The 25107-nt window shown below is 36.7% G+C and overlaps 1 protein-coding gene across 3 annotated transcripts in view; it reads left to right on the forward strand.

Moving 5' to 3' along the window:
• The window catches only part of CACNA1D (calcium voltage-gated channel subunit alpha1 D), a 230413-nt gene that overhangs the window by 120352 nt on the left and 84954 nt on the right, over positions 1-25107 (forward strand). For all 3 annotated transcript variants that reach the window (XM_032211813.1, XM_032211814.1, XM_032211815.1), the window contains exons 8-13: positions 2561-2730; positions 13586-13670; positions 14844-14870; positions 20390-20550; positions 22811-23036; positions 23178-23385. In XM_032211813.1, coding sequence (XP_032067704.1) covers positions 2561-2730; positions 13586-13670; positions 14844-14870; positions 20390-20550; positions 22811-23036; positions 23178-23385 — 877 coding nt within the window. The remainder of the gene's footprint in view (positions 1-2560; positions 2731-13585; positions 13671-14843; positions 14871-20389; positions 20551-22810; positions 23037-23177; positions 23386-25107) is intronic.

The following is a 25107-nucleotide window of genomic DNA, read 5'->3' on the forward strand; positions in this document are numbered from 1 at the left end:
AAAAATATGAAAAATGTAACCAGGGCTCTCAACCAAAAATTCATTCTCAACATTAAACAGAATATTTCTTTCCAAAAACAAGCAATGGGAAACTAGTATTTTTTAATCACGCTTGATTTGATTTTCAGAGTTGTTTTATTTATTGCTTTCCTGTTGAATTTTTGGTTTAGTCAATACCACAACCTTGATTCTGGGCACATTTAAGGCAGCAGCTCAAAATGTGAGTCATCATCCAGTGGATTTGTTGCCTTCATATTATAAAATCAGCCCCCTTGTAGAGCAGGAATGAATTATATAGAAATAGTGGTTGTTTTTGTTACACAGGTTCATTTTTAAAATGGCACATTTAAAATGTCAACCATTCAGGGGTTATTATATTGTTAACATAAAATATTTGAAGCAGTAAGAGAATCATTTCTTATTTACCAAGTGGAAGACCTTTTTTTTTTTTTTTAATGAGGTGGGATAATCTGCTCCTCGGGAACTGTGCTAACCACCAGAGGATGCTTTCTGTGAAGACAGATTCTACTGGAAGCACCGCTATTTTTCTGGGTAGTCATGGGAACACACTTTTCAAACATACATTTATATCTATAACCTGAATTTATTGTCCTGCTTGAGGACAGCAAGAGACTAATGTTCTGGCATGTCCCTGAACAACCTTCTATATGGGAAAGTAATGGGTTTGTAGGGATATATATTCCTGGCAATTCCTACAGCCGTGTTGTTCTTACTGTGGGTGCCCTTGGATTCCTCTATTAAGAAACTGCTGTTAATTATGTGGATACATCCCTAAAAACAGCTGCAGCATAGCACACACAGGATTAAGAGAAAAAGGCATTTAAATAATGATGCACTAAATAGAAAATGGCAATGAACTGTCAGTTTCAGTTTCCGGGCAAAAGCAAACGAAGTCACTTTGACAGCATTCCTTTTCTCAACAGAGCTAAGGATAAATAGGAAGAGAACATAAGAGCTTGCCATTCTCTAACACAAAGAGTCTAACAAAAATAAAAATAAAACCAACATTTTATGCATTCACTTGTATGTCTTTTTATAGGTACCCGTTTCATGCAGTTGTCTCTCTGCGGCTAACAAGTATTAGAAACACAGAAAAGCCCACAACATATAACCCTAGGCACTCAAAAACAAATAGCACCATTCACACATATACCAAAAAATAAAATAAATAAATAAACACAGAGGTCATCTAACTATCTGACCCAAATCCCTGGAGAAACAGCCAAGTCTTCAGTATCTTGTGAAAAGACTAATACGGTTTGAGCCACCTGTATCTCGGAGAGGGTAAGGACAGGGGGCAGGGGCTGCTACTGAGAAGATGTGATTCTGAGTCCAACAACGTTGATCTTTGGTGTTGTACAACCAATACAGGTATTAGGACCAAATATTACCATCTCAGTGTGCTATTTGAGGACATTTTTATATATTCCTTATTTTGTTAATCTGATGTTCTTTGGGCAATGAATAAAAACACCTACCAAACTCAGACAGGTACAGCAATTTTGTGCCTGGAAAGTATTTACTTAGATTTGGAACTAGAAACCTTTGAAATCTGACTCACCAAACAGTGGTGCTATACTTCTACATGGGGCTGGCCCTGGAGAACATCTGGAAAGCTTCATCTGGTGCAAAAGGCAAGAGCGCAGGCAGTTATGTACACACATTATACCTCTGCTTCATGAGCTGCATGGGTTACCAGTTTGCTTCTGGGTACAATTCAGGGTGCTGGTTTTGACCTCTAAAGCCCTATATGGCATGCACCCAGGTATCAGAGGAACTGCCTTTTCCCAATTACATTTACCTGTCTCACTAGGTCTGGCAGGAGAGACATGCTGTGGGTCCCATCTGCAGTGACGGGACCCTAAGGCAAGCCTTTTCTGCTGTTGGCATCTACCACCTGGAGCATCCTCCCTGTTAAGGGGAGGGTAGCCCCAATCCTCATTGCTTTCCAAAAAGCCCTTAAAACAAGCATGGGGACCTCTGGTATTAGGGAACCTGCATGTTGGCTGCATTATGTGTAATATTCTCCTGCTTGTGGTTTTGTTTTTGCCTGTTTATTGTGTTGTTTTTAATTTGTTTTGCACTATATTTTAGTAGTATGTTATATCATATGCTGCTGCCCAGGTATACTTCAGGAGAAATGGGAGGCTATATAAACTAGACAAAACAAATAAATAAAATAGCTGGCAGGGCCACCTGAGACCCTAAATTATATTTAAGAAGATGAAAGGAAGCATTACGTCCAGTCTACTTCAGAGGAGATCCAGAATGATGCCAGGGCAAGTCTGTCCGATGAAGGTTTGGAATGCCTGCTGTTATGAGTCCTTAAAAGTATAAGGCACAAGGAATGTAGCATGGCAAGTGATGTGAATTGCTATGTGATGTGTGGAAAGTGTTTGTATTTTTGTTAATTTTCTTCATTGATATAATCTTTTCAAGGAAAAATAAAGAAAAAATATGGGGGTTTGAATTTTGTTATTGTTGAAAGACTACGTAGCTTCGTAAATCAGTATGTCTCGTGTTTTATCTGCATCCATAGAGAATTTTCCAAGGAAAGAGAAAAAGCCAAGGCCAGGGGAGATTTTCAAAAGCTACGTGAGAAACAACAGCTAGAAGAAGACCTCAAAGGTTACTTGGATTGGATTACCCAAGCAGAAGACATTGACCCAGAGAATGAAGAGGAAGGTGACGGAGAAGGCAAACGAAATAGTATGTCAAAGCTCCTCAGTTTAAAGATCCCTGATAAAAGAATATTCTGTGTTGTAAAAATGATTTACAAAAACCTTCTCTAATTGACTTCCTCCAAATACGTTGGGACAGCAATTCTGGAATACTTAATCATCATGGCTTTGGGGGATACCAGAGGTGCTTTTTCAAGAGGCAACTGTTTTCCTTTGAAGCCCTTTCACTTCTCCTCCAAGAATCTTTTTCAGCTTTTTTCAAAGCTGAACAGAAAACCCAGTTGCCTCTTGAAAAAGCACCTTTGGTACTCAGTGCAAGAATTCCTTTTCTCCACAGCATCCCATTCTCTGGAAAACCTCGTGTTTCCAACATTGCTATGACTTATCTCAGCAAGTATCCTAGATCCTGATCCCCATTTTTGCTTCCATGCTATACTTCCCCATCCTGCATCTCTCTTTGCCCCGAGAAGTCCAGTGCAGAACATTCCTTTGATGCATGTTCTCTTCTTCAGCTTTCCCCAGAGCTGAACAGAAATTCCATTTGCCTCTTGAAAAAGCACCTTTAGGACAACCATGACCTGGATGACTGAGAACCTCCACAGACACTTTGGGGAGTACTTGTTGTATAAAGTTGTTGAGAATTTAAGATGTTTGAAGAATATCAGGCAGAAGGTGATTAAATACAATCAACTTTCTCAGATTTATATGTCCTTCCGAAATGTGTTCAGCACACTCCCTGTCCAGCATTTTTTCAAATTTTGCTGATTTCTCAAACTCTATCCACCAGTATGTTGCCAAATTCTTTCCTAGGAGTAGGAGTAAGATATTATTACTCCTGCAGTTTTTGCATTCTCTCTTGCTATATTTCCCTTTGTATAATGAAACAATGACAGTATTCTCCTAATTATCAGGTACAAATACCCTCATTATAAATATGTTAACTAAGTAGCATAGCCATTCCATTAGCAAATCCCATTTGTATATTAACTCTTCTCCAGTTCTATCAAGAACAATGCAGATCATTCTTCAGAATTCTCACATTTATTACTTTCTTTTCATCCATTTTTTCTCAGATATTAACCTTAGTATACAAATCTCAGAAGTGTCCCACATTCCCTCGCTTTGATTTTATTTTAAATCATTTTATTACATTTATTTTTAATTCCATTCTCTCTGGTAAAAACTCCTTGTCTATCCCTTTTTCCACAGCCATTATTTATTTCTACCAAAATAAGCCTACATTTTATCTTTCTTTCAGTCATCAACCAATTGATTCTTGCTTGTGTAGGCAACAGAATGAACTTCCGATTGATCCGTTGGGCCTCTTTTTCACTCTCCCTGGGCTCCGGAGATTTTCCTGAAGTCTGGGGAGGGGAAAAACAACCTCCCCTGGTCCTCTGGAAGGCTGAAAATCAGAGCTAAGGGCTGCGGAGGGTTGCGGTGCCAGTAAATATGGCTCTGTGTGCCACAGGTTCGCCAACAGGGATCTAGATGATGCTAATTCCACCATATTAAACCTAAATTTACTTTCTCTGCATGAATTCATCGTTATCTCCCCAATTATCTTCTTTGTTTTGGACCTGTTGCAACCTTCCCTTTCTCTTATTCTTAAAAGACACAAAGCCTGTCTTTTTCTTTATTCCACCTCTAAACTCATGCCCCTTCTTATTTATTCCTTTTATATTCAACCTGTAATTTTTCATTTGCTGCGACTGTCACCAGATGGCCCCCAGATGCTGACCTCCACTATTATCCTAGAGTTGGTTTATAAAAGCTTTCATGTTCATTTGTAAAAGACAAAAGTACAGTCTAGACTAGAATCTAGAATACCAGCCTTAGCTGCATCCATGCCACATGGTTACATTCTCTGCTTACAGTAGGACTCTATTGGTTGATTTTGACCAATAGGCCGGAAGCACAACCAAAGTCCAGTTTTATTCAAGCATGTTAATACTCTTTTGTGCAAACACAAATATTTAATCTAAATAATATCTTACAAGCCAAAAGACTGTTGTCCATATTCCACTAATTAGGAGAGGCATGCAGTGTCTATAGTATTGACATTCATTCAAGAGATAAAGTTTGTAATTTAAATATATTTATTAACTCATATTGTGATTTAGATGTCAGACCAACTGTTACCTTTTTAATTTTTATTCTAAAAGTCAGCCACAAAAGAATGGCTAGGAATTGGAATTACCCTGTTCATGACAATTATGTCGTATTATTTGATTTATAGCATGTTTACAGTATGGAATATATTAGGTAACATAAAGTAGAAGCTTAAGTTTTCCTGGCAGAAGGAATATAACATTTTGCTATCTATACTTTATCTCCCACCATACCTTTTAGACATTCCAAAAGTATAGAAAAGAGGATTGGTTTGAGCTTTCACAGACCTGTGTCTTTTGGGATTCATCTAGTGAGCTCCAGGGACACACTGCATGACTGAGAACAATTTCTTTATCTTATTTGTAGTAGTAGATCCCATTTAAACTCCCCAGTGTTAGGGAAAGATGCACATTTATGTATTTACATGCAGGATTGAGACATGTATACTGTATCATTGCATATGGTTACTACAATTAAAAATGTCAGGATGCATTTTGGTTGTTAATTAATTCTTACTGATACCTGTAAATACTGTGTAGAAATGTGCTATGTAATAGTGCATTTGGAATGTCTTTAAACACACATCAATTTCTAGACAGGACAGCATTATATCAAATTATACATCCTTGACATGCCATCTTATTCTTGCGCCACTCTAGAATTCTTCTGTTGGGACTTTCTGTGTCTTCACTGATACTTTTGAGCAATTAGATCCATAGATATATTAAAAGAAGGCAGAACTGGGCTGCTGGAAAATCCCTTATATTTTCAATCTTCCTTTAGAAATAAATGATAGCTATAGAACAATTGAAATAGGATAGTGATATTTTGTGGAAGTGATAAAAAATTGATATTCTGGATATAAGAGTACATAGAACTTGCAAAAGGGAAGAATCATTTCATCTACTTCCTCAGCTAATTTTAGAGACAAACATGTCAAGCTATCAGAGTGTTCACACTAGAAACATAGTCTGCAGAGATGTTCTTTCCTCCTGATTAAGTATCTACTGTCCTTATGACTTATTGTTAATGACATCTTAAAGCAGTACTTTGTGCTGCATATCAAATAGCATCCTATAACCAAGAAAGATGTTAATATTCATGGGACATGTTGCGGAGTAGCTAGTAGACTAGATGTGATATCTCAGAATACCTTAGCATCCATCTAAATTAAAACCTTAATGTTATATAAGATTATTTATTGGCTTGCTTGATTTGGGGTTTTCTTTTTTCATTTTTGCCTCTGCTAATCCATGTTTCCCAAAACACAATCTAGAGTGCCTGTGAAATTGTGCCGATATCTCTTTTAATTCTCACAAACACTGCCACTTAAAATACCATTGTGTGATAACCATTGATAAGTAAGAGAAAATTAAGCACTTGCTATCTTCTATGAAAACGGCACACTTTGTCAACTGATGAATACAACTAGTGACACAGGTTGTCCTACATGACAAAATGTTTTTACACATTTGCTGCAGCAGTATTGCTATTTTTGGCATTGCCGAATGCTGTGTCCTGAGATGGGCCAGTTTTAATATACAAATTCCACTGAAGTTAATCTTCTATTATTGATAATACTCTATTGCAGGATTTGTGTGGTCTTTCTTCATCTTACTGATTTGCAATAAAGTTGTAAAGTCATCATTATTTTCTTTTTTGTTTTGGAATATTTGGATGAATTAGAATTGGATATGGGCTGGCTTAGGCTCTTCTAGCTCTCTGCTCAGAATCTGTGGAGAAACGGATTTATTTATGTGTAAGCCTCTCTGTTGCATCTTACTTGGTAGAAAGTCACACTATGTTTAGTCAGGCTTGTTTCCTGATAAATATACTTAGAATTGCAGGCTCAGTCAGAGATCAAAGTCCACTATTCTTTCTTTAGAAAAAATTCACAGAGACATACAAATAAGAGAGATTTCACAGTATGTGCTAAGGGATTTGTAAGCCTGGTAGGAATGTGTTTTGGTCGACAGTTATCAGAAATAGAGCTTTCTGGATTCACTGCCTATCATGAGGTTGAGTGCTAATATATATATGCAATTTATGCTTGCAGGGATTAACACTTTCAACCAGGTAGGAAAAACAGTTAGCATAAACAGAAAGACGAGCTCAATTTGAGATTTTGTAATTCAACTTTAATCTTTATTTACTCCGTGTGATACTGTTGTAAAAATATTTGGATGTTCATTATTCAGTAAAAGACATTGAATGAGCTGCGTAACTGTTAGAAGTGATTCATCTCTGTTTTCACAGTTATTCCAGTCTGATCTTGGCTAAGAATGATAGATTATAGAATATTTTCCTGACAGCTAAAACAATTTTTCCTGACAGTTAGAACAATTAATCAGTGGAACAACTTGCCTCCAAAAGTTGTGAATGCTCCAACACTGAAAGTTTTTAAGAAGATTTTGGATAACCATTTGTCTGAAATGGTATACGGTTTCCTTCCTGAGCAGGGAGTCGGACTTGAAGACCTCCAAGGTCCCTTGCAACTCTTATTATTCTATTTCTAATTTAATTTAGGGAAATCTGTATTAATCCACACTAATATCCACAAGTAAATTATTACTTAAAATATTACACTAATGTAGAATACATTACATTTTGGGGTTGCAAAAAGCTGCCTTAGTTTGATCATTTAGTTTGAAATACTGCGTTCCAGAAGCTTTTCAGATTTCAGCAAAATTAATTCTTGGAAATGCATATGGCTGAATCTAGGCCATTTTGCATTGAAAAGACATATTCCACTATTGTGCTATAGCTTAATTTTATCCCATATCAGTTATAGAGAGGTAGCTAACATAGCTTATTTAAATGAGAGTTTGGAAGCGCTTTGCAGCAACAATCTGTCTGGCCTTGTTATATCCCAGCTATCAATGATCACATATAATTAGGCTTTGGACATTATACAAGTGGTCAAACTATGAAGAGAGTTAGAAGTCCATTAATAACTATCCTGACACTACCATACAAACAAAGGTATAGGTTTGCAAGTATTATTGATAATTCAACCAAGTTTAACTTTTGTATTACTTCTCAGTCTGCTTGCACAGACTGAATGATATGGCTAATTTGTTGTCTTCTGCACTTCTGCTGCTGCCATCTACTGTATTATGGATGGAATTGCATGTACTTACTATGAAGGGGTTACGCTGGCTGATTTATTAGAAAACAAGAAGAAAAGCAGATTTAGCTGTTGTCGTGGGGCCAACAAACATGGTAAAATGTGTGTGTTTGCAGTGGAACATTTCATTTGAAATGATGAACTTTGAATCCTGCTTTTCAAAATCCATACACACATTTAGAAAAACACCTATGCATGAACACACATGTTTTGCATGGGCATGATTTACTGCTTGACTGCATGTTTTTGAGAGATTGTTCTGCAGTAGCTTAGAACATTGAAATTTTGTTTGTTGTTCTTAGGAAATATATTAACTGTTCTAGAAAAGCACCCGAGGGTAGAACAAGAAGCAATGGGTGGAAACTAATCAAGGAGAGAAGCAACTTAGAACTGGGGAGAAATTTCCTGACAGTTAGAACAACTAATCAGTGGAACAGTTTGCCTCCAGAAGTTGTGAATGCCCCAACACTGGAAGTCTTTAAGAAGATGTTGGATAGCCATTTGTCTGAGACGGTAGAGGGTTTCCTGCCTAGGCAGGGGGTTGGACTAGAAGACCTCCAAGGTCCTTTCCAACTCTGTTATTCTATTCTATTCTATTCTATATACACCCAATCAAGCTAAAAAAAGCAAATGAGCAAGATATGAATATATTATTTTAATTTAAAAGTGATAAAATTATGAATCTTTAGAAAAGTTCTCATCCTATAATGAATTATAGTCTGAAAACTATTCAGTGCATATTATTGATTTTAATTGATGTTTTAAAATGCTGTCTGAAAAACTCTGGGAGTTAAACCTATAGATCTTAAAGTTGCCAAAGTTGAAAAACACTGGTTTAATAATTCAGTTATTGCAGATACATGCAGCCATATATGTTTACTGCTTGAACATTTGAAACCAGAAAATGCCATGTTCTAATTAGAACTTCTGTAATAACCATATTCTTCCACATAGTTATTGCCCTTTCCATCTGTATCAGACAAACAATAAGTAGTTGTGCAGCAGTTAGTTCTTTCTCTCTGTGGGGATGCTCAACTTACAGGATTCTCTATCAATGCTGCCTATCTCTACATTCATCCTGTGTGTGAATGAAAAGTTTGCACAACTGCTGAAAACTGACATGATCTAGTAGTTTCAATCCTGAACTTTATCCAGAAAGACCCAGATTCAAGTTCCAATTCATGAAACTCATTGGGTACCTTTAAACCTGTCCTTATTTCGCTGCCTACTCTAAGTTTCCTTATTTAGGGAACTTGGAGGAGTCTGTATTAAGAATACTGCTTTGAACACATAAAATAAAACACAGGATATAACTCTAAATATGAATATGAATAATTTATTTTAAAGGTAGAACTGTACTGGTTCCTCCAAAGATAAATTTATGCTATATTTTGTCTCTAAAATAATTAACACAAGCTGTCCTTGTTCTATGAGCAGTGACGTGCCGTCGGATAAGGCAGGGAGGCACAGCCTCACCACTCCCATCATGAAAAGAAAAAAAATGTAAAAGGAAAAAGGCCAGTGCTGAAGTGAGGCTAGCTAGCTGCTGCCTCACCGTGGATGACTGCTTAACTGTTTAAAAAAGCCTCTAAAAAAGCGCCCTCTACTATGAGGCAGGAGAACTGCGTGCTTTATCTAGTCTGATTTTTTAGGCGTTGTATGATTGCTTGAGCAGAGTTAGACAAGGGTTAAAAGCCTAAAAAGTCCAGAGGTAGGTGAGGCACGCAGTTCTCCTGCCTCATAGTAGAGGGAGCTGGTTCTTCTGTTGACTCAGCAGCAGCAGAGTAAGTGGTGAGTCCAGTGCAGTCATTGGTCCCTTCCCTTCCAACTCTGCTATTCTGCCCTCTCTTTCTCCGTTTCTGATGTCCCCAATCCCCACCCCACGCTCCCTCTTTTCCTTCAGATTTCCTTTTTTTTTTCTTTAATAAATGCAATGCCAGTTGCCATTTGGATTCAGTCTTCTCTGAAGACTGAATCAACTCTCTGTTGAGTTAACCTTGCATGAATTGCAAAAGGAGGAAGATTGGGGGGGGGGGATGCGAGCCTACCAAAGCTTCCAACAAATAGGTGGGTTAGTCAGTGGGGTGTTGGGGGAGAGGACAGAACACCTGAGCTCCGCCGGGGGTGAAAGAAAGCGCTTTCTGCTAGTGAGGTTTCCCCGCAGCTCGGGCCAAGCTGCAATGGTGGATTGGCCAGATCTGGTGCTTCTTGGCGGGCTGGAAGGTGAAGGGAAAAGAAAGTCTTTTGCCATGTCAGGAAACAACATGGCAAAAGAAGCAGCTGGCGAGGTAGCCGGGAGAGAGCCTGGGAGGAAAGGTGTGCGCGTGGAGGAGAGGAATCTAAGGCGAAAGCAGCATATGGCTCTCCCCAGACAAGCTTCTTCGCCCCTAGGTGCTTTTCTCTGGTTGCTGCATTTTGTTGGAAGTTACCTCCCTCCCAGCCTGCCAGAGCGTGGATGGCAATAGCGCTTTATTATTAGAGGTGGGCTAATAATAGATTCCAGTCATTTCTGCTGAACTAAGGCTGCGCTTATTCCCTTTTAACCGCCTGAGGTTCTTTTGGTAACAGGCGGGGATGGCTGCTCTCCCCCCCCAAACTCCAGGAGGAACACGTTTATTCTTCATTGTTTTCTACCCACTCCTAGCTAAATAATACCTGTGGTGCAAAGCGGGGTGGTTGAGCAGACGTGGACGTGAATTACAGTTACCTGCCATTGAGGGCTTTAAGCATACTGCTGAGGGATACACTGGGGGAAAGAGTAGGAATTCCTCCTCCCCCCTTGCCTTTCATCTCTTCTTCTCCTCCTCCTCCTCCATTCTGAATTAAATACGCAGAAAACTTCACCTGAAGCAACTTTTGCAGGTCAACATATATACATCTGTATTAGAAATGTTCCTTATTCAACGGCTTATACAAACATCCAATGCAGGCAACATATATTAAATTAATTATTAATATTTAACTTGCCTTAAATATATTCCAAAATGTTTACCCAGGGTTGTAGGGGATGATATGTTTTCAATAGTGTATGCCATTCCCTGCTAAACTTTATTACTGATAGCTGTTCATTTCCAAGTAGAACTGAAGTGGAATATTAATTCTCCCCATTTCCTATGTAATTGCAAAAAGATCAAATATGTCACAGTCCTCCCTTCATGATGATCATTTGTCATGTTTTAATAGGTAGTCATGAACCTATGACCACAATTTAACCTAAAATGTTATTTTGCACAGCTAAGTGAATTTTGCTCCACTCTACGACTTTTCTTGTTGCAGTTAAGTGAATCACTGCAGGTATTAAGTTAGTAACACGGTTGTTAAGTGAATCTGGCTTTCTCCATTGACTTTGCTTGTCTACTGTCAAAAGGTTGCAAAATGTCAGATGGTTGCACAAAGTGATCATGTGATTCCAGGACACTGCAACCATCAAAAATATGAACCAGTTGCTAAGCATCTGAATTTTGATCTTGGGGATGCTGCAATGGTCATAAGTGAAAAACGGTCTTAAGTCACTTTTTCAGTGGTGTAACTTTGAATAGTCACTAAATGAACAGTTGTAAGTTGAGTATGTGTAAATAATGCTGATATGAGACTTTAAACATAACTCGTTAACTACTGCCAATCAAATATTGGATAAGATAATTTGTAGGATTTTAATGTTTGTAAATCTGATTGTGATGACGTCAGTGCCTCACCAGCCATAAACCTCACTGCCCGTCACTGTCTACGAGCATAAGAGTTATGTACCTATTCCAGAATAAAGGGAAATCACATAAATCAGAGGATATTTGAATGGTATAATTAATTACTTGAGAAAGTATCAGAGTCTGGCAGTTGTAGCAACCAGAAAAATCTACATATGCCAGATTATTTCCCTTGCAATTAAATCTAAGGCCCTTTGGTGGATGATAATTACTTTCTTACTCCTTTTGCCAGCATTCTTCACTAATCCTAACCCTGAATCTATTGAAAAGCATATTATATTATTCCACATAACAGATGGGAAGATAAACTTACTGCAAAAGTAAATTGGAAGATTACAATTTTGTTATAATTTGGGACAAATGCTTGCTTTAATGGAGAAATCTCCAAAAAATAATTAGGAATGGTTACTTGTTTAAAGTGTTCACAAGGTTTTCAAAGGGCTACATCAAAGTCAGATTATATCTTTCCCAGTTGACTGTGAGATATAGAGGTTTCCTCTAGTGTTTTTGCACAAGCTCCTTCTTATTCATTCCGTATGTACGATTATGATAATGTTTCAGAAGACAATTGTAACATGAAAAGGACCAGAGGAAGAGAAATGAAGGAAATGAGTAATGGGTTGGTATAGGTTGTATGGAGCACTGAGTTTTCTCCTTCAAGTCTCATGAGTCCAAATATAAACCAGAATTATATTCCTGTAGACTTAATCCCAACTTTGTAAGATTTTGGTTCACATATATAATTTTTGAACTTGGATATATTATGGCCCCTCTGTTATAAAATATGTCTCTTGACCTTCCTATTCTGTTTGGGATTCAAAAAAAAGGGAGGAATCCTAAACTTGGCAGATCACAGTGTATAAACTGGCTAGCAGCCTTCAATTTTAGTGATTCATAAATTTTGCAGCTTGGACCTAACTGTGAACAATGAGTTTTTAATCTAGCTCTTCTTCAAAATATCCACAAGGGCAATTCTTCCAAAAACAAAGACATCCAAGGAGATGGTTTACTTTAAACAAGGACCAAGATAATAAAAGCTGTCAGAATTGTCCCTGGCAAAACTTGCTAAGGCATAAAGTAGAAATGCTTTATGCTGTAATTTAAAAGTTAATTTACTGCTTGCTGCTTTGCCTATCTTTGTGGACAGGCAAGAAAGTGCATTTATATTCTGGATGCTAAGATAATCTTTTCATCTGAATTGACATGTGCACCTATAATAATTATGAGTTGACTTTCAAGAGTTGTATTCGTATATTTGTGCTAGCAATTGAAAATATTTTTGCTTGTGTCAGCCCATACTTTCTTAAAGTGATTGCAGGCAATACATTCAGGATCTATCCAGATTATATGCCATGGTCCATCTCTCCATGGATTAAACCTGGTAACTGGAGTTTATACTTGAGGAACATCAGGTCTGTAGGGTAGACCAGTGTCATTGAGCCAAGGTTGCTAAAATGAAGAGACATAGAATGTTGTGTGAGCTGAAAGCAGAGGCAGCACTAACTTCTTACAACCCAGAAGTAAATCACTGAGAAGAGTTTAGTAAGAAGTTGTTCCAAGTGTTGCAACCATATTTGAAGAATCATAGCTCTCATCATATTAATGCAAGCATTGGGGAAAATGTCATTTTTGGGGAAACTGTACATAGCTTCACTATACCTTGTAGAAGAATAATTTTGCACTATTGACAGTGCCTAGGATAATAAAATTCTTTTCGTTTGTGCTTTTCTGCTCATGCGCTAGGATTGTCTTTGCTTAGACTTCTGAATTATGATCTATTTGTACTGTGAGATCCATTCATTCTTTGTGTTGATTCCACTACAGATTGTTACTGGAGATACATTTTCTAAAATAAAAATAATATTTGAGAGACATTTGAGACACTTTCATATGTTTTTTCCAATAAGAAATCTAATTATATTTTTATTATTTTGCAACAGCAAGCATGCAAGCAAGTGAGACCGAATCAGTGAATACAGAAAATGTGGCTGGTGAAGGAGAGACCACATGCTGTGGAAATTTGTGGTGAGTATATGATAGAACTCTTGAAAGCTTTTAGCCCAAGACTCACTGGAGGAATGGATTGGACCAAGTTTTCTGAAAGAAAGGTTCACTTTTATTTGATTGTAAGACTTAACATATCGAATTACATTAATCATCACTGCTTTATTCATTGCAAATTGTAAGAGAGAGTTCTCTTGAGATTTTTTTAAAAAAAACAATATGTTTTTAAATAGATCATCATCAGGTAGCAGACTGGATTTTTTAAAGGCTAGCATTTGTATCCTATTGTATTTAATTTACATAAAACAATTTATAGGATGTCCTAGCTCAGGGATCCCCAGCCTCCAGGCTGTGTCCCACTATCGGGCTGTGACCCATTCAGAATTGGGCCATGGAAGCAGCAGCAAGTGTGCATGCATCCCCACTTGCACAACCAGTGGGTGAGCACATGCACATGCACTCCATTTGCATGAATGGTGGGCATGTATGCCCGCCCCTCACGCGGAACCATCCCTGTTCTCCCCCCCCCCACTGGTCCGCAAAGCTAGAAAGCTTGGGAAACACTGTCCAAGCGGATAGAAATTTTACAGAAATATGAATATTATTACCATGAATTGGTACATATTGGTTAGACCTACCCTAAATTCAGCCCAGTAATAAGCTCATAATAAGTATATTACAACTCTGCAACTATGATAGATTGGCAAGCTTGTGTCATTTAAACTTCGGAGGTTCATGTTAAAATCATTATTCAAAATCCACATTCAGCTCTCTAATCCATTAAACAGTGTTGATAAAATATTCTTCCCTAGCCTATAGTGTAGGCTTATTGTGAAGAAGCAGTTTTTCAATCTTTTTTTTTAAAGAGTGCAGCGCCAGATTAGAACTATGAAGTTATTTCTATTCCAGTAGTTTAATTAAAACCTCTTTCTAGATTGTTGAGTAAGAGCTTCAAGGAAAATGTGCATTCATTATTTCAAAAAGGGTATAACTGTAAAACATAGATAATTATAATAGTGGTTTATTAAGAGCAGTTAAGAAAGGCTATTAATTTACAGTTTATGCTAGTTGAATATGTCGATATCTAACAGACATCCAATATTTAAATAATTCCAATTCAGGTTTCAAGATGAAATGAGATGTGTACATTCTTGTTTTATATTTTCTTTAAAATGTGTTTTCCTTTTCTTTTAGTCAAATTATCTCAAAATCCAAGTTCAGGTCAGTATTCTTTCCCTCTCATTTTCTTGCTATATATCATAATTCTGTGCTGATTATCTACAAATATCAGTAAATATGACTGATTTTTAAGATTGTGTTAGTAAATATAAAAGGACTACATACATCATCACATTTTACTCTTTCCATTGTGCTGTTATAATAGCTTTAGCAGAAGCTTCTTTCTTTTTAAAGAAAGACAGAACTACAACATAACTATTCTGTGTAACCCTCTTTTCTGAAAAAAATAATAATGAACAAATGAAGGAGAGTAATTAATTGTTTTCTTGCTCAGTGATTTTTCTACTCCAAATTAATTTCCCAGTTTTGCTCATCACATGATTGACAGTATGACTTTCGGAAGACATCTGTGCATTTGAAATTCCTCGGGGGGGCACACAGAAGAGAGGTAGCAGAGCCATTTGCAGCGAAATTGGCACGCAGGAAAAAGATTATACATCTTCAATTTCCCTGCTTGTTCTTGTCAGTGTTGTTTTTCATAAAAAGAAGAGCTCCAGCAGTTTATTGTTACATCAAATTACTTTTAAGATGTAGCTTGGATCAAAGCCATCATCCAATTGATAATGAGGATTTCCTTCGGGCAGAAAAATGCCATCGAGAGCAAGTATCAAATGATGTTATATATGGGGCAGGGGTGTGTGAGTATCCAGAGGAGACAGAAACTGGGGAACCTCAGCTTCATGCCCTAATTGCATAAGTGATTAACAATATCCTCTTAAGATGCCAACATAAGCCTTAACTTGAAAGTGCTGTGCTGGTTATTTCATTGACAATGGCAATGGTGGAAGACAATTTATGTGTCTCCCGCAAATGCTGCCATTCTGTTTTTCTTTTAAGTTTGAGGATAGCAGATGATTAATATCATGATGTGTATAATGCACCCTAAAGGGCAAGAACTCTTGCTGATTAGCTTACTAAGCTGTACGCTGTTCATAAAAGCACACTATATAAAAATAGACACTATCAAGAAATAATCACACAGTTTGGAGAAGGGAATTCTGATTGTCTCTGGAATGCCTGATCCATAAAAAACTTTTTTTTAAGTTTAGACATATTTGCTGAAGAATTTGATATGATAGCTGTAGAGGTTGTTGGGTTTTTTTTGTTGAGCTTTCCTTTTTAAAATCTTACTATGATTTCAATCCTCGGCTGCTTAGTGGATTTTTTTAAGGATTGCTTAATTCTATTTTGCAAATAGTTGTTTATATCATAATATCCCGTTTCTTATGCACAAAAGGCAGATAAAACAAGGATCTGCAATAATGGATAACTAAACATAACAAATTTAATAAATAAAATAAATATATCCTCATTAATTTCAAGGAAATTAAGGAATTTTCCCCCAAAATATATTCTCTCTTAAACTGGCAATCTACAAATATTCAAACGATCTGCTGGTTTATCTGCTGACAAAAAGAAACAAAAAGGGGCGGGAGATGGAAAGAAAACTTTGATTTAACTAGTAGTATTAAAAGTTGAGTGGATTCTGACATCTAAGCTTATATAATGAGGAAAAAAGCAATGAAAATCCTGCAGAATGCATCTTCATATTGATATGAAAAAACTTTATGTTGGAATATCATCCAATCAACCTTGGTGAAAAGCTGAAGCTGAACAATGGCATGTTTTAAATGAAGTGACCTTTCTTGATTGGAAACTGTTGTTCCTGTCTTGATGCCTTATATATCATCTGTTTCTTTTCAATCCCTGGCTTGTAGTTTTTCTGCCATTGTTTCCAAATATAATTTGGTAGTTGGTTTAAAAATCTTGATGCACATTCATTCTTCTTACCAGAAATACAGATCTCTCTGTAAGCACTCACGCAGAACCATCCCCTCTCCCCCGTACTGGTCCAGAAAGCTAGAAAGCTTGGGAAACACAGTCCAAGCTGATAGAAATTGCACTGAAATATGAATGTTATTACCATGAATTGGTATATATTGGTTCAACCTATCCTAAATTCAGCCTGGTAATAAGCTCTTAATAAGTACATTACAACTCTGCAACTATGATAGGTTGGCAAGTTTGTGTGATTTAAACTTTGGAAGTTCATGTTAAAGTCACTATTCAAAATCTACATTCAGTTCTCTAACCCATTAGACAGTGTTGATAAAATACTCTTCCCTGGCCTAATACAGATCTCATCTCTGAAGGCACTGATTGACATACAGCAGAAACCTAACATATGGAAGATTTGCGTTCAGAATTCTTGTGTTGTAGTGGGAATGGGTATATTTTTCAATATCCTTCTTGAAAAGCTTTTAAAAGAAAGCTTTGCTGGACAATTTGTCTTTTCAACCAGAAGACAATCTGCTCAATGTTTGGCAGATACGATTTAGCCTTTTCACTCAACTTACATATAAAACAATTTACATTGCTAAAATGATGTTTTATGAGGAGGTTTGTGTGTGGCAGTTGATAAATGGAATTAATTATACTGTATTTTATAAATATAAAATGAACATTATATACTTCATTTCAAAGGGGCAGATTGGCATTAACATGTCAAAAACAAGAACCAAATATTATGATTTTCTTTAAAAAATGCATTCAAGTATTATTTTATGTTTTATTGATAACTTATTTCATTAGTTTCTCCTTTTCTTTGAGTAAATATTTACAAGCACAATAAAATGTCAGTCATATTTACAATACTGTACATCTTGCTTTATTTCTTAACCTTGTCTTTATTCACATTAAAACCTGAAAAATGCTAAAACAAGCACTAGTTTTTTTCTAATACATACATACATACATACATACATACATACATACATACGATATGCACTGACATAGATATAATTCTTTTCTTAAAGCTTTTCAAAATTCTGCATTTATTACTCTGTCCAACTTAAACTTTAAAACTTGATCTTAAAATTCAAACTGTCAATATTACTTTAACTGAGCTTCAAATTTGTCCTGATTTGAATTTTTTCCTCTCCCTGGATATATTGATAACAGAAGTAGTTAAACTAAGACTAAAACTACACTGATAACCAGATACATTTCTCCTTCAGTTTGAAGCTGGTATTCAAAAGAGCCAATAAAGTTTCCTTATATTTTTGACCATAGCTCCTACAAGTCCCAGCCAATATGCTCAGTGGCCTATGATGATGAGACTTGAAATCCTAAGTAACTGAAGAACACAAACTCATTTACCCCTTTACTGATTTCCAAGAACTATGCTTAATTCAATCTCCTCCATGGTTTTGTTCATGGTCAGAGTATGTCATGTGCTTGATTTTTGTAAACTGTTGCTTTTATTCTGTTGATTTCACTCATGGCCTTAATATGTAATGGGGGTGTTTTTGTTTTGTGACAAGAGATATTCCCACCCAATTTAAAGGAAATATTCTTCCAAAAAAAAATGCTCTATGTTTGGATAAAAGGGGACAGTAAATGGAGACATGTTTCATTTTGCATGATGAAACTTGTGCAAAACGTGTGCCCAGCAATCTACACTTCCTTCCATGATTCTTCATTTGCTTTTCCTCTCACCAGATTGCTGAAATTGCAGCTGCCCTTCAAGAGAGGATTAGGCCTCTTGCTTTCCAAATCAGTGATTTTGTGTAGGCTAGCTGCACCTCAAAGAACCAGCAGGGGCTCTGTGAATGCTGTTTGTTGCTGAATCTTGAAAGCCTGCTAGAGAGTCTCTTTGCTCCATCTTCAAGATGGGGCTAATTTGAATTTCTTTCTCCTGCTTCTCTCTTTCTCAGAAATGAATAATCTTTTTTGAAAATCCTAATCCTTTCTCAAGTCTTAAAACCAGGCCTTCTTCCCTTTGCACCTGTCACAGATGCTTTCTTTTGAATCTAAGATTCCCAATATTCTATTCCTGCAGTTCCAATTCATCTCTTCTGCTTCTGGGTTCTTAGGGACAAGATTTATTCACAAATGTTTTTGTCACTGATATTCTGGTGTCCTGATTCGTATGAACGACTTAATCTCCTTTTAGGTAAATCTAACTATTTAGTGAACTACAGCTGAGCTAGGTCAACAGTCTTGTTTAGCTATCTTGAATAGTTACTCGTTTAACTAGGAATATGAATGGGTGTAGCGATTCCTTACCATGGTAATGCATGCTAAAGCCCATATTCACTCTGTCGCCTTTCAGCAAAGTGAATAGAATTGCCTGAACATTAAGTCTACCTTTAGCTGTGTTTATAGAACTCTCATTTTACTTCTACTGTAAATTCCAGAAGTAATTGTAATATTGATATAGGGTATTTTTTTCTGCTTGTTTGAACCATTTTATGTTCTCCAGATCTACTAATATTCACATTAAAAAGTCTGTACTTTGGAAATGGTTACTCCTAAAATCCCCAATTCAACCTAATTCTACCTAAGTCTTCATGATCACAGTACCAAATTTGCTGACAAATTTGTTGGTGTGGGATAGGGTTACCTCAATAGGGTTGGCGTGGGATAAGCATTGGATAGGGTTACTTCTATTTTACCCAATATTTGGGTAATAAATATTGGGTAGAATAGAGGTAAGGTAGGAAGCCTTCTGCCAGAGATTTCAACACCTAGGATTTCCCTTTATTTCATCAGCTGCCTGAGTGATTATTTTTAAATTCAAGGTTGTGTTATTGATTTTACTGTGTTTATTCTATGCCATACTGCATTTGCTATAATTATCACAAATCAGCATGATATTTTTCGTTGAAAAATGAAATAAAATGCTATAAGTAAAGGAAATTTATATGAAGCTTGAAGGTCAACATCGCTGCTGCTATCTAGGTCTCACAGTGGCTGTCTTGTAGCTTGAAAATATATATATACACAAAACAAATATATATTTATACATTGAAAAACTCTATAGAGAGTTAACATGGAGTTAACATGGAAGCAGGTAAAATCTATAAAACATTTAGAATATTTGACATTGTCAATTGGGTTCTTTCCTTAGTTCAACTAAGCATGAATCAGGTAATAAATGTAACCAAACTACTTTAATTTAACTACTTAAGACATAATTTTTATGAGGAAAAAATCAATACATTTATACAGTGTATTTATACTCAGATACAGTGTATCTTCGGTCCAAAAAAACATCTTTCTGTGATAGTGAAATTCATCCCTACTCTGGCATATGGAGGATCCCAGATATACAGGATTTCTAGTTGAGGATGTGGGAAAGATTTATTTTTTAAAAAAATGTTCCTTTTTTCCAAACATCTTTATGAAGCTGGCACAATAAAAGAGTGCAAAATCTGCCCTACATGGATTGGTCAACAGTATGCTTTACAAGGGTGTACTGCTTATAGGCACAGAAATCCAACCAAATCCCAATCCTGACTCCTGACCTGTATTAAGAACTTACAGATCCTTTTCAGTTACAAACCTTCATTTTTTGTCATCTTAGTTATGGCTACTGGGCATGAGAGTAGGTGTCATGATAGCATCAAAATAATGGGACTATGTTTAAAAGTCAGAATTCGTTGTCTAATTTTATTCTGTATTTTAATGTTTCTGCATTATAATGCTGTCATTTTTAGCCGGCGCTGGCGTCGATGGAACCGTTTTAGCCGAAGACGATGCAGAGCAGCTGTAAAATCTGTTTCTTTTTATTGGTTAGTCATTGTCCTGGTCTTCCTAAACACATTAACTATCTCATCTGAGCATTATAATCAGCCTGACTGGCTAACAGAAATACAAGGTAAAATGAAAATATTTTTCTTGTTTCTTATTATAATCAATGAAAAACACGTTCACTTTTCTTTTTCTATATCTTGCATCTAGTCTATGTTGTTCAGTGTTATGGTAAATACCAGTGAGATGACATGAGCCAATGGGGCACAGTGGGTGAGATGCTGGGATGGGAACTGGGAGACATGAAAACTATGAGAGCACTATATACTTAATTATGAGTTGTAAAAAAATATATGATATAAATCCAATAATAAAAGAAAAAATGGCTTTGGAAGACTATCTGAAAGACAGTGAAGAAAATGCACTGTAGCCAGTACATCATGAAGGCTTACTGAATACCAGCAAGAACAAATTGGGCTATGAGAAAGACCAAATAAAGAGTAGAAAAGAGAGGTGGCCAATACATATAAAAACTACCAGAAAAAGCAGATAACTACAAGACCTGGCAATGGCTAAGAGCAGCAAAGTAAAAGAAAGAGAAGAGCCAATTCTGACTGATTAAGATGAAGTTTAAGAACAAATGCATACAAAAGCAGAATTGAGAAGATGCAAATGCTGCCTCTGCAAAGAAGCTGAAGAAACAGTGGCCCATCTAGTTAGCTGCTGCAAGAAGATCACAGATCACACAGATTTATTACAAACAACAGCATGACAAGATAGCAAAAATAGTTTATTGGAACACCTGCAAGAAAGAACTAGTGGGATCACAAAATAATCAAAGTAATAGAAAATAAAGAAGCTAAATTCCTCTGGGACTGTAGAATTCAAACAAACAAGTGTGTGTCATATAACATCCAAGATTTAACAACAAGGCAGCTCTACTTGAAACAGCATAATCCTATGACAATTCTTTTTAACAACAACAACATGTGCTTATCTCATGTCCATGGGAAGGACTTAATAGGTCAATAAAAATGCCAAATCCAGTGTAAACATCTGGTTGACTATGCAATGAATCAAGATAATAATTGGACAAAAATGCCAAATCCAGTGTAAACATCTGGTTGACTATGCAATGAACCAAGATAATAATTGGACAAAAATGCGAAATCAAGTCTAAACATCTGGTTGACTGAGCAATCAACAACAACAACCATAATAAATAAACATGTGTTGCTAATGTAGCAATGAAGAGATCTGCATCATTTTGTAGTGAGGAACCACAAGCTAGAGATAATAGGAAAGCTTTTTTATTAATAATTTGTATTAAGCCTGCTTTCTCCTTAAAATCATAAGAAATTAGACCATAGCAATTCGGGGGTGGTTTTTTTTTCATCAGCATTATTTTGGAAGCCCTTTTGGGTTAGAGAGAGAAGGGCTCGCAAAAACCTACATATAGATGATAGGTTGTCACCTTCATAGCTCAACTTAGCCAAATTCTACTGAACTTTTATTGTAGATTAATATCATTTTAATCATAGTCTAATGCACAAGTAGATAAACTTTTCTTCCATAAAGTGAAAAAATCCTGCCCTATCTTTGCCTCTATGGCCATGGCAGGCAGACTGCAGGCCAAAGAGTGCAATGGCCATTGGACAGATTTGGTCTGCTAGCAAGGAGACTACTGATATGCTGCTGCTGCTGCCATCCAGGATGCCCCTGCCACAACTATATCTTTTGACTAGGAGCTTTGCTGAGCCTTGGGTCTGGCAGAGAATGGGTGATCCCCTACTCTTCCCATTCTTAATTTGTACAAAAGCAGGCAGTGTGGCCGTCTTGGATCAAAAGCTGTTGTTTGGTGACTAGTGGTCTTGTCTACTCAAGTAGTCTGGGAGTCGACATTTTTTATGAGTGCCAAAAAGATTTCTTTGGTCTAGTACAATATTTTTTACTGAGTCAGAATCTGTACCAAGGGAAATATATTCTTATATTCATGGGCCAGATTCTTGTTTTACAAGGAGCAGTTCCCGTTAACTTGCAGAGCTCTTCTTTATGAACCATCCTGATCAGTTCTGTCCTTTGGCTCTATTTAGATGGTTGTTGCCCAAGTAGACTGTAACTTTAGGAACTGTACATATTGATGTCAAATCTTTGGTTGCTAAAATCATGTCCATATTGAAAGTTAATATTCAATACTTTGCAAGAAGAAAATGTAACTATACAATATAATGGCCTGAATGCCTGTGCTATTATTTCATGCATTGGTTATTCATCTTAATTTGGGATTTTTGTCTAAAGAGGGAGAAATAGAAAAATTTCATTGCTCATATTAGATGTAAGACATGAGACTGAAACTCATTTAATTTCTTGAATATTTCCTCCCTCAGATATTGCAAACAAAGTCCTTCTGGCTTTATTCACCTGTGAAATGTTAATAAAAATGTACAGTCTTGGGCTGCAGTCTTACTTTGTGTCCCTTTTTAATCGTTTTGACTGCTTTGTGGTCTGTGGCGGCATTGTTGAAACCATCCTGGTGGAGCTGCAAATTATGTCCCCTCTCGGAATTTCAGTGTTCCGCTGTGTCCGTCTCCTCCGTATTTTTAAAGTCACCAGGTAAGAGAAACTTATTCTTACTTTTCTTGGTGCTGAGTTTTACTGACCCTTGTATGACCCGCTGCTCTTTTGTAATATTTCATCATGCACTGTTCTTTTACGGTTTTTTTTTTCTGTTAACACACACATTTTAATTTGTAGGCACTGGACATCCCTGAGCAACTTGGTAGCATCCTTGTTAAACTCAATGAAGTCCATTGCTTCACTGTTGCTTCTGCTTTTCCTCTTCATCATAATCTTCTCATTGCTTGGAATGCAGCTGTTTGGAGGCAAATTTAATTTTGATGAAACTCAAACAAAACGGAGCACCTTCGATAATTTCCCACAAGCCCTTTTAACTGTATTCCAGGTAACTTTATTCACCCACTATAAAACATTTTTTTAAAAATCTGTAAACAACAACACTGTCTAAGTAATCCTGTCTCCTAAAATAAAAATAAAAGTCACTTATCACGATAGTTCCTTCTGTTTATGTTAAATAGCATTTTGCTCATTAAAAGTCAATCTTTGGTAATTTTTGCATCATTTTGTACCATTTGTTCATATCATGTATTCAATCTCTCTATGCAGCATAGCTTTTATGTTAACATCATTAATATTAAGTTGTCTTTGTTCATCCAAATACAGCTAACAAAACAGTTATTAATTGCAAAATTCTTCCATAATGGTTAATTGCTTTTTACAATTGTTTATGTTGTGCACATTTTACCAATCTGTACCTTGGTAAGTTACTCCTATTTATGATCCAGAACTTGAGCTTAAACATTCTTTTTTTTTTTTCATACGAAACAAGGTTGCTTAATTTCTTTGCTTTGAGTAAAATCTAGGCCTGTCCATTTTTGTCTACAATGTTCCACAAGCGTAAGTCCACTCACTTCTTGTTTTCTCCCCTAAATTCATATATGTACATTAGTATCTTCATTGACATCCTGTTTAGTATTATAGATAAGGGCCTGGTGTGAGGAGTTTCAGACCTTATTTGATTCCAAAATTCATTAGATGACTTCAGGCCAGTAATTCTTAGCCCATTGTGGCCCGTCAGCAGCCAGCAGAGCTGGAAGCAGATTCGGACAGTGAGGAGGTTGGAGAGGAACATGGCCAGTCCTGGAGTCTGGGGAAGGCTCTGATGAGGGATCTGTGTCAGAGGCAGAGAGTGGGTCAGAGCCGTATGCCACTTATCAGCTGCCTTCAGAGTCAGACATCAGTGAGGAAGACAAACAGCTAGAGCCTGTTCCCAGTGTGCGCATGCACAGAGTTGCTAGATGAAGGGAACAGCTAAAGAACAGGGGTCAACTTGGAAGGAAGGCCACAGGTGGACAATAAATGGCCCCTCCCATAGGAAATAAAAGAGGAGCAAAAGGGAAGGGGAGTTTGCAGGAGACAATTAGTTTGCTTAATCGGTTCGTGACTCTCCAAGACTCCTTGCCAAGTTTTGCAGATATTGGCCTGTCAGCTCCCCAAGCCAGATAAAGTCTGTGACTGTAATCCTCCCTTGAAAGATTTTGCTGGATGTGAATGAGCAGAATTCACAGTAATTTAATAAAAGGGGTTTTTGTCGGGGCAAGAAGTTGCTTCATGCTTCATGCTCTTGGGAAGCCTAGAACATAGCCTAACCTACTTCAAAGGATTGTCACTACATAGATAAAATCAGTGGAAACCCCCATGCTTATTACTTCAGCTTCCACAGACAAAGCAAACCATAACAAGAAAAAATGTTATGACTTATTGGAGAAAACAAGTAAAAATTATCATACTGAATCTAAACTGAACATTTGAAAACAATATTTTGTTAATTTTCCTAACCAATTTTGAAGGACCAATGCTTTAGAATTCAAGATCGTGAGCTCTTTTTGTAGCCTTCTTATTACAATAAAAATATTGTATAAAGGTTCCTAATACGCTCAGTTTAATCAGTACATTCACAGTTTTATTTAATGGACTAACTTATGGTGGTGATGGGTGCACTGTTGGGAGACCTGAAAGAACAAGTTAGGAATGGAAGATCTACCTAGATGGTTGCTGTGAATTGAAAACAATTTGACAGCATATAACCAAATTTAATGTGCCATTA

This window comes from Thamnophis elegans, chromosome 2 (assembly GCF_009769535.1).
Source record: "Thamnophis elegans isolate rThaEle1 chromosome 2, rThaEle1.pri, whole genome shotgun sequence".
Classification (NCBI taxonomy): domain Eukaryota; kingdom Metazoa; phylum Chordata; class Lepidosauria; order Squamata; family Colubridae; genus Thamnophis; species Thamnophis elegans.